This window comes from Erigeron canadensis, chromosome 7, assembly GCF_010389155.1.
Source record: "Erigeron canadensis isolate Cc75 chromosome 7, C_canadensis_v1, whole genome shotgun sequence".
NCBI lineage: Eukaryota > Viridiplantae > Streptophyta > Magnoliopsida > Asterales > Asteraceae > Erigeron > Erigeron canadensis.
In genome coordinates, this window is record NC_057767.1 from 27,421,150 (window position 1) to 27,431,449 (window position 10,300).

General features: G+C 32.8%; 1 protein-coding gene across 1 annotated transcript; it reads right to left on the reverse strand.

Moving 5' to 3' along the window:
- Window positions 1-375: 375 nt before the first annotated feature.
- On the reverse strand, window positions 376-7,263 carry LOC122607182. The gene is made up of 16 exons (XM_043780109.1): window positions 7,210-7,263; window positions 6,324-6,388; window positions 5,819-6,204; window positions 5,622-5,715; window positions 4,839-5,025; window positions 4,083-4,341; window positions 3,773-3,988; window positions 3,598-3,684; window positions 3,391-3,525; window positions 3,179-3,292; window positions 2,838-3,085; window positions 1,687-1,767; window positions 1,292-1,523; window positions 1,040-1,138; window positions 775-960; window positions 376-652 (listed from the first exon to the last, which is right to left on the reverse strand). Exons 3-16 carry the CDS (start codon window positions 6,155-6,157, stop codon window positions 551-553), a joined length of 2,379 nt encoding a protein of 792 aa, XP_043636044.1. The 5' UTR covers window positions 6,158-6,204; window positions 6,324-6,388; window positions 7,210-7,263; the 3' UTR covers window positions 376-550.
- Between the last annotated feature and the right edge of the window lie 3,037 nt (window positions 7,264-10,300).

Below are 10,300 nucleotides of genomic sequence, written 5' to 3' on the forward strand. Positions count from 1 at the left end.
GTACATGAAGCGATATTTGCTTGAATTATATATAATCCATGGGCCATGGTGGATCTTTGGATCTTTGTAGACTCTTTATTTAACTATTTAAAAGTGCTGATGTATTTACCACTATTTTTGATTTATTTACTATAATCAATTTTACATAAAAATGGTACATGTATTATAACTAATGATACCAATATCATCTTCCTTTTTGTACCTTCCTTTATTTTAAAGATGCTTGTAATTTGCATTAAATTTTGCTTTTATAAACTAATAAACCTAACTTAGACAACAACCCGTCTAAGATATTTGTGTTAGATGCAATAATCTCAAAAACACATATACAAATACACTCTACAAAGAAAACACAAATGAGCAAAAAAGTAGACATTCAAAGAAATTAGTCTTTGCATTTACCCAAAATTACAAATGTTAAAATAACTAACAAAATTATAAAAGAACCCGAAAATGAAACACTATAATTTTACAATTGTGTGTCGCGGAGTGCCATAAGTCACTCAACGAACAATTCCAAAGCTCGGGTTCAATGAATATTTGTTCCTTCCTATACTTTGTGTATGCATTCTTCAGGTAAACCGGTTTCCTCCTTTATCAAACCGGCGTTTTGTATTCTCCAAGGGTCATTATATAGTTTGTAATGCAGTATCTAGCAAGAAAAAAAAATATTCACATAAATTCAAGTCATTCACCAAGATTTTCAAAACTTTGTTACCGTTTTAATTCAACTTCAATATTTTGCAGTACAATAAAACTAGAATATATGCATACCTGTACAAATGTTGAGAAAACATCGTCATCACTTAGTTCAGACAACTTTTCAGCCCAATCTTTGACATACCCAAATGCAGATTTCTGTCTTTCAGCCTCAAGCATGATGGAGTCGCGATACAAGTATCTTTGCCAGATGTTCTTTACGTTTGCCAACATGAATTCTACTTCTGTTTCATTGAAACCCTGCATGAACAACCATCATCAAAAATTATATTCGTAAGAGTCCTGCATTTGTGTTACAGCCAAGCCATCGAAGAATTACCCGAAGGATATTTATGAGGTTTGGTATATCATCTTCACGTATACGAACAGCGAAGCTCTCATAGTTTAGCACGTTCTCCCATGGCAAAAAAATACCATCCTGAAAATGGAAATTTGGTTAATGGTTTCAAAACCAATTTGTGGTTTTTAACCATGGTACGCATCGATATTCAAAACAATGACTGAGGTATGTATTACCATTACCAATATCGTTTAACTTATTTTTGTTGAAACCAAAAAGTTAGTTATAAACCTGAATAACTACGGGAATGCAACCTTGCAAAATGCTATCTTCCATTCTACCACTCCATCCATCACCAGGCATCACTCCACAAAAGACGGAACTAGCCAAATCCTCATGATAACTTTCGGAGCGATGGGCAATCACAATCACATCTTCCGCGTGTTGTTTTCCAAGCTCACCTAGTTTGTTAGGGGAAGATCCAAATTCCGCGGCTACTTTCTGCCTTATCCCCATGCTATATCTGCATTCATAATGACATGATACAATCAATACAAAGTATATAATATATACAGATATACATATACTTTATAGGTGGTTTAGGAACATCGTATTGAGACAACAGGGAAATAAAATTTGAAATTACTATGTCCATGCTAACTTCATGTATACAAAAGTTCACTAACGTTTGTTCAGGCCGTCCATGTTCATAAGCTGGCCCCAAATTTCCATTGAAGTAAAACAATGTTTTTCGCTCCTGTCGAGGCCTGCATAGATGAGACTACTATAAGTTCAACCAATTGAGAAAGATGAAGCTTATTTTTGTCGCAACTCGCAACATAAACGCAACGTTTAACAAACAGTTTGAAGTGAACTTTTGACTGCTGGAGTACTGGCCAAATGCCTTAAATCAGGTTCTGAAAAATCATATTCTTATTGATGTTATATACTTATATAACTGTTTATCCTATCTGAACATATAATGTTTGGATCAACCTTGTCTAACATGACCTGTTTCAGCCCATAGAAAAAAAATCAAACATTAAGTATTTATAAGTTATTTTTTTTTTTGGCTAAGAATATGTTTGGGAGTAGTGTATGTTCAAAATGAGTATGTATGATATAAAAAAATGAACATACAAGTGTTTGGATCAACCCTGCCCAACATATCCCGTTTCTGCCCATAACCAGGGACGGCTCCACAATGGGGGCAGTGTGGGCAACTGCCCCCATTCCAATTTTGGTACAATGTAATTTTTAGAGGTATATTTATAGTTTTATTCCTAAATAATACTCGTAACAATAAACAGAAAATACATTATACATACAAATGTCACCATCGTTGTCATAAGCCTCTTCTTTGGAAGTATGTTACTTATGTTGGGAGCATTAGTTTTGAGATAAAATCTTCTATTGGTAAAGTAAAAATCTTCGGTTATTTTGATTTTTAATGAAGTTGAAAAAAGTGTTTTATTTGTTTGGGTAATTGTATCAAAATTTATCACATGCTCTAAAATTGCAAAGTACAATGTTCAAGTCTAAGATAAATGTTCTCATAACTGGCACCCAGACGAAATTATTTTAAGGGTTCATTTTTTCTAAATTCTTCGTTGAGAGTTAATTTTTGTTTAAAAAATTTTTTCCCCTCAAAGATGACTCTAATAAATATAATAAGAGACTTTTAAATTTGCCCCCTCACAAAAAAAGTTCTGGCTCCGTCCCTGCCCATAACATAATATTATACATGTTGAACATCAATTACTCCCTGCTCACTTCACCAGCTCTTAATCTATGTATTTATGTTAGATAGGACGATCACTTCCTGTAGGGTATATACCTAGCCCAAAGCTTTAAGCTTAGAGATATGACATCGGGCTGTTTCCAGGCAGGAATCACGAGATCTTTTTCTGGGTCGAAACAAGAATGATTCCCCCGCCTATCCAGCGAGATTAGATCCCAATTGTCACCCCAATAAGCAGTTGTCGAATGGTTATGTTTTGAATTTGTATTACCCCAATGGACCAACATCATGCTGTTCCATATCTCCTTCGGGGCATAACAAGCACCTTCATCCCATGAAAATGACTGTCTTAACATATAAAAAAACAAAAATAAGGAAAATTATTTATTAAAAAAAAAAAACTTAAGGTTTAGTTAGCCAATATACTTGAATCATACCCAAATGTGATCTCTTCCCGAGGAGCGATTCCAGTAGGGGTATTGCTGAACGATATGGTCGTGTGCTTTCTTGTAATATTCAAGAGTGAAGGAACTTCTTAAGCCCCTATGCTCCTAAAAACCACATGAAATAAAATACATACTGTATTATAAAAGAAAGCAATAGTTTGATGTGTATATAAGAAACATTTCAATGATTCATGCTACTATACCTCCATGCTCAAGTGAGGTGCATCATCAGCTCTAGTTATGATACACGAATCAAGAACCGGCACATAATAGTAATCTGCTTCTTCGCCATTTAGGGTCCGATGTGGGCTGGCTAACATGCTTTCATACATTGTTATCTATAAAGAAAGAGCATAATGATTTAGCTGATATTGATTCTGATTATTCAATATCATAGGATATGGTGATACCTGGGAACCATAAAGCTGATCCGTCCACACAGTAGCGTTATCCGGGTCATAAATCCTATTTACACATTCAAATTTAAAATGACGACCCTGCAATCCAATCCAATGAGTTAATCACTGAAAAGGAATGAAAATTTAACCACAAAATGACTTCATAATTTGGTGCAAGCATTCTAACCTCGAGAAGGAGACTGTTAAACTCAGGCGGCAGATCATAGATATAAATAAGAGGCCTTTTCTTTTCAATCGCTGCTTCGAACCCGGCGATATTTCCAGTGACTGGCCCATTGCTGTGGATACTAACTTGAGCAGGACGAAGCCACTGTGGCCAATATTCAATTGATGAATGAACAGATGGAATGCTACAATCTATTCCATACCAGCCATTGTCACACTACATACGTCCAACAATGGTGAAAAAAAGTTTAATTAAAAGGTTTTAAATAGATGTATATTAAAAATTTTAGAAGGTTCAAATAGATATATACCTGGCAAAACCCTCCACGACAATGCCCTCGACCTGAGCATTGGTTAATACAAGTAGATAACACGGGAATCTCACAGAACTGTCCAAAAAGGCCATCGTATTTGCAATCACATTCCTCTTTAAACTTCACCCTCGAAGCATAAGCTTCAACTGGATCCACATTACACCATCCAGGCACGCTAACATTTGTAGAGTAAATACTGTCATGGTCAGCTTTTGACCAATCAACATCTTTTGGCGCACCAGGTTCAGGTGGTAATCTGGTTACATGGAATCAAACCACTCATTAGAAACGAACTGTATTTGGTGGATACTAAAAAATTGAGGAGGCAAGATGGACGGTTTGTCAGGTTGATAACGGGTCGAAACGGCTAAAAATTTTGTGCAAGTTAGATCTACTGACAAAAAGTATTTGTGCACTTTTACAAACAAGTAATGTGTTAGACATGAGTATATATATAGTTACATGGAAATTTTAGGATAGGATTTTAAGTAAATCGATTTAGGACATTAAACACATTGTGAGCCATGAGGTACTTTCGACCCGTTAACCCTTCTGCTATTCTAATGGATTTTTTTGACCCATTTGAGATAAGATATAACTTAAAGTGACCCATTCCAAACTAAATGGGTCAACTCTTGGTACAAGAAGGCAGGTATTGACCAGGAAAATTGGAAGGCACCTACATATCCTGGTCACGCAGTGGGTCCAACCCAAAAATTGTCATATCTACCAGAAATCCAAAATACAGCTTACATTAGTTGAAACCCACATGTCTCGGCAACAGGGCGATTTGGGTATTTGGTTCCTTCACCACAGAAGCACATAGCTCGTGTTGTGTCACAATGTGCAGAGCAGATTGAAACAACCCATCGGCCATATGGTAGTTCCTCCGTTGCAGGGTAATTGCAGCTTAGCTCTACTCTTTGGGAGCATTCATCTCCTGTATCACATATATATGGACTTTCATACATTTTGTACACTTCAATGCAATAATGCATGAGTAATTTATGATATCTACAAGCTTTTTAAGTATCTACAATTTATAGACGTTACTTTCTCAATCTACATGCTTAATTTTTGCGAACAACATTGCCACAACGTGCACCATTGACGTGGGAAGTATAATGATTTATGTATTACAAAATCATGTTGCTATACATTTATGAAGAAGTGACATTGTCAACCCATTTGCATATAAATAGGTTGGTTCAGGACAATTTACGTCTAAATGGGTCAAACAGGTAAGATGGAGAAAAAAGAGCTTAAAATGAAACGATTCAAATGGGGAAAAAAATTAATGCGAAAAACTTCAGAATTCGAAGTGCTCAAAAGTAAGATTATTATTTGTATTAAAAATAATAAACTAACTAAAGATATTTGACACACAATCTTCTTAAACAAGTAATTATGGGCAAAACGTGTTTTGGTAAACCTGGAGAAAAAAGATCCCCCTCCCCCCCTGAACTTAATCCGTTACCCAACCCACCCATATTTTCCATCTAAAAAACTGAGCAGAAAAGTTGAGATAGTACTAACCATTGAATCCATGAAAGCATCGACATTCACCAAATTCATGATTACAAACACCTTGACCACTACACTCGTCTTTACATTTCTTTCCACTGATTTGCTATTTTCAGAAAAACAATTTATGAGTAATGGCCTAATGGGATGATATCGCTTTTCATAAATTAATATAGATCTAAAAGGCAACTTAATTGGTAGTGTAGTACCTCAATGACTTTTATTGGAATGGCAACTGAATTACAACCAGATAACCATCGACCGATCTCAGCCTTCCATGGTGCACCGCGATAAACAACCGCCTTATGCAAGTCATCTGGAAACCGAACATTCAAAGGCTGCTGATTACTTTGAAAAATGTGATTTTTCCCAGTACCTAGTGTTCCATTGACCAGGGTACAAGAGTCTTTGACTTGCTTATATCCAAAGTATTCAAAAGTAGGCATAGCAGGAAACAAGAAGAACTGAATTATCGTAACTAATGCCACAACTGAAAGCATGGTTGTCACCAGTGACCATGAGCAATTTAACTTCTGAACCGAGAACATTGTCCTACAGTCTGGCGGATCTAGGAGTTTTAATCAGGGGTGCACAGCTATTACATACACACATTTTCAGATATCTATTAGTCTATTACCATTACGAATATTTCTTAACTTTCATTTCTACATTACACATTACCAAAAACAAAGTTTAGGGTACGCACGTGCATACCTTTAACCCCGTGTAGATCCGCCACTGCTGGCACTTCCTCCTTACAAGATTCTCAAAACCAGATCCTACATAAACATGAACCAATTTGTTTAGTTGACATTTCAGACAGATCTCATTGACTTGTCAAACATAAAACACGCGTATCCAGCTAAAATATCACTATATACACATTATATTATATGGTTTAATCAGTTCAAATGTATATAATATTTCAAAACTAATCATGTCAACTTTAGAACACAAAAGGTCAACTCCACAAATTTTTTCTCAAAATGTCACTTCTCTTCAATTTGTTACAATGATTCAAGAAATTCACACAAGTCACAAAAATTTCATGTATTTAAGTTAATTATATCTAAAAGATCAACTTCTGCTTGACTAAAATTTGACCCAAAGTCAGACAAGCAAACATTAAGTGCAAAATTCACCATTAGTCAACAAGGAATGATACATAAAGAAAAAGGTGTAAATTACCTTTTTAACCACATAATCAAACAAGTATGATTCTATAACACTTTAGAATATACTACTACATTAAATTTTTCTAACAAAATAACTATTTTAACCATAATAAAATTGTAAAAAAATTAAATAAAGATTCATTATATATAATCCCAAATTGAAAAATCAAACCAACCCTTTTCAAATTCTTCCAACCCCATTTATAAAGTTCAAACTTTTTTCCAGAAAACTGTTAAATTTAATTGCACAATTAAAGTATTTTAAGTACTCGAATTAAATTAAATATTTAAATTTTAAACTATAAAAGAATATCTTATTAAATTTCCTTTAAATTTTCCAAAAGAAAAGATTAAAAACAAATTTTTCTTTTTTTCATATTTTACACTTACACATTGAACCATGAGAAACAAAGAGATCAACATACCATGAAAAATTAAGTGAAGGTTAAGCCCAAAAGATTTTTCCGACAAGGGAAAAGACAAAAAGAAAGGTGAGTGAGAATCGAAGAAAAGCTACAAATAGTTGTGTTGACTGGGCAAAATTACTAAGATGCCCCTGGAGATAATTGTAAGAAGAAAGAAAATTATTACTATGATTTTAGTTTGTATTGGGTATTTATGTAAAATGCTATGCCATTTATATGCATGAACTCTTGAGAAGTTGACCATTTGGCAACTTGTCATCTAGGATAAAAATTTATAAATAAAATTAATCATAATTATACAATTATTAGATTAAGGTAGAAGCTTTGTTAGAGTACAAAAGGATTCGTGTGATGTAGTGGCAACGGTTGATGGTGGTGGATAGGTTGCGGTAACGGCGTTGGCAAGTGGTGGTGGATATAGGCAATATCAGGAAAAAATTTTAGAGGGGACAAAATTAAAAAATTTATTAAAAATAAACTTAAAAGTAGACAAAATTTTAAAATCTATAAAACATTTTAAAAATCTATGGAAAAATTAAAACTATATGACAAAATTTAAATTTTAAAAGGAGCATTGGCCCTGTTTGCTCCCTTTTAGTACCGCCACAGCACCACTGGTGGAGACAACGAGTAGTTTATTGAGGGTAGATGTAAATTAATTTTACGAGCATGGTATCCGCGCAATGCGGCGACGGTAGTGGGGAAGACGGTTTAGTGGTGTCGGTGATTGGTGGTGGTGGCGGTGGCGGTGACAACTAGTGTAGGTTTATGTTATTGTGATAGTAGAAATTTTTAGAAGATAAGGGTTTAAAATATAATTATTAAAATAAAGGTTTAGAGTGTAATTAGAGAATAAAAAATGAAATATCCAAGGGCAATTTTGGTATTTCAAAGACAGAAATTAATAAAAATAAAAATGGGTGTTTTGCTTTATAAAGGAGTAGAGATTACTGATTTATATATACTTCAAGTAGATTTTATAGGTTTTTTAGTTGGAAATGTTTATATTAGTAATAAATATAATGAATGAACATTTTGGATTATCAACTAATAAGTTAAAAGATATAAAAACAAATGTTTTTTAATGTATTATTATAATCATAGATTGGAAATAAAAATGGATAAAGGTATTATATATAAATGTAAAAATGGATAAACATAGTACATAATTATAATGTTTTATCATTTCTGATCATACTAATGAAAAAAACTACTACGAACCTGCAGCAAACCCATGTTCTCATTTTATTTTATTGCTAGACTAGACTAGATTAGATCTTGAGATGGAGAAGAAAATTAAATTTTAACTTAGGGTAGAGAAAATATTACTTGGCCTTTACTTATTCACTAATTCGCAACAGAAACTGAGATAAAGTTCTTCCTTTAATTTATAAATATCACTTTATATGTAATTAAAGTTACATCTTTAAATGAGATAGATAATATGAATAATGCAATTAGTATGTAAGAACACACTAAGAATGAAAACAGAGCTAAATACGATACAAACACCTCCCATACATATTTATATGTTAGATCTTGTATCAAGGCAAAAGCTAAAATGCTAAATGTAAAACTCATAACAAAAACCAGTTCGATAAAATATATAATATATATATATATATATATATATATATATATTAAAAATTAACTAGAGAAAGACACTACAATCCTCCCTTTACCACATAACATTTAAAATTCTATCTATATTGAAATGTAGTTCTTAAAAAAATCATACATCATGGATTCTACAAATATATGATTATAATAATGAATAATAAAGGTGGTGTGTTCGGTGAAAAATGGTGTGATAGATAACGTTGCCTAAAATGTAGCATGGGAGCAGATTACCCAAAAAAAATACCTAGAACAATGAAAAAATAAAAAAAGATATCCCGGTAACGAAAACTATAGGGGGCTGTATTGGCGAGATCCAACGGTGACATAACCCATAAATGTATTCAAGATGTTTCTCACTCGGCTCGTATCAAAGTAAATACGAGTAAGTAGGTGCTCCTTGTTTCAGTCAAATGGCACATCAATCAATTAGGACTATATACAAAAATCCAAATCAAAACATACGTAAAATGGTTGAGTGGGTTAGTTCAATTAAGGCTAATGATAATTAAAAGACCCTCAAAGACCAGGGCTAAATTCTTTGTGGTATAGTTTTTATCTCAAAATCATTTATTTGGCTAATACCGTTAAATTTTAGCTTTTAACATATGTTAGGTGCAAGTCATGTAAAGGCATTTTAGAAATTTTTTTTACATGAGAATTGGTTAATACATTATTATTCTACTAACTATTTAATTTAACTAATTAATTAATTAGATTTAATCACCCCCTGCCATTTTACTTTGCTTAGTCAAACAGCTAAGCTTATAACTTTTATGTGCGATATCGACAAATATATGAACAATCTTAAAGGTAAAAGAAGCCACAATAATTGGATTCGAGTTGATTTTTATTCTATACCGTTAACAAAGCTTTCTTTGCACAAGAATTTAATTAAATCAAAATGTAACCAACTACGCATAAATGCTTTTGTTGTGTATTGAAATAATAAACTATTCGGATGTATATTCTATGTAATAAATTTTCAGATCCTGGTTATTGGATGTTCTCGATCAATAAAACTTTACAAAGTAATAATGTGACATTAGATGTGATAACTTATATGATGTCCAAAAATAGAATTTGTTATCCTCAGCCATTGGCCGGGAATACCATTAGTGGTTAATAAACTAAATACAAAAAAGAAATTAAAAAGCACTAAATTAACATAATAAGACAAACTACATATGATGGAGTGTGTTCAAACTTTTTTTTCATTTTTATCAATCGTAAAATTTCTATAGTCAATCCTTATACTCAAGTGTAGTATATATATATATATAATATAGGATTTAGGTAAAAAAAAAAGAAGCAAGTACTAAAGTAAAACATATAAAACAATAGGTTTTTCTTCACTGACAATCACCGTGAATCATGAAAGTTATTGTGTGTCAATTGTTTCGTGAATCTACATGCATCAATTTAACCATGATATAAGGGTCAAGTTCTTGCTCTATTTGTTTTACTTTAATAC

What these genes read in the sequence shown, in the direction of transcription:
- LOC122607182 (XM_043780109.1), bottom strand. Translation starts at nt 6,157, where the DNA reads ATGTTCTCGGTTCAGAAGTTAAATTGCTCATGGTCACTGGTGACAACC. An exon ending in GTCGTGGAGGGTTTTGCCAG is followed by an intron (nt 3,989 to 4,082) that starts GTATATATCTAT and finishes GGACGTATGTAG; the next exon opens with TGTGACAATGGCTGGTATGG. An exon ending in CATGGACGGCCTGAACAAAC is followed by an intron (nt 1,524 to 1,686) that starts GTTAGTGAACTT and finishes TTATGAATGCAG; the next exon opens with ATATAGCATGGGGATAAGGC.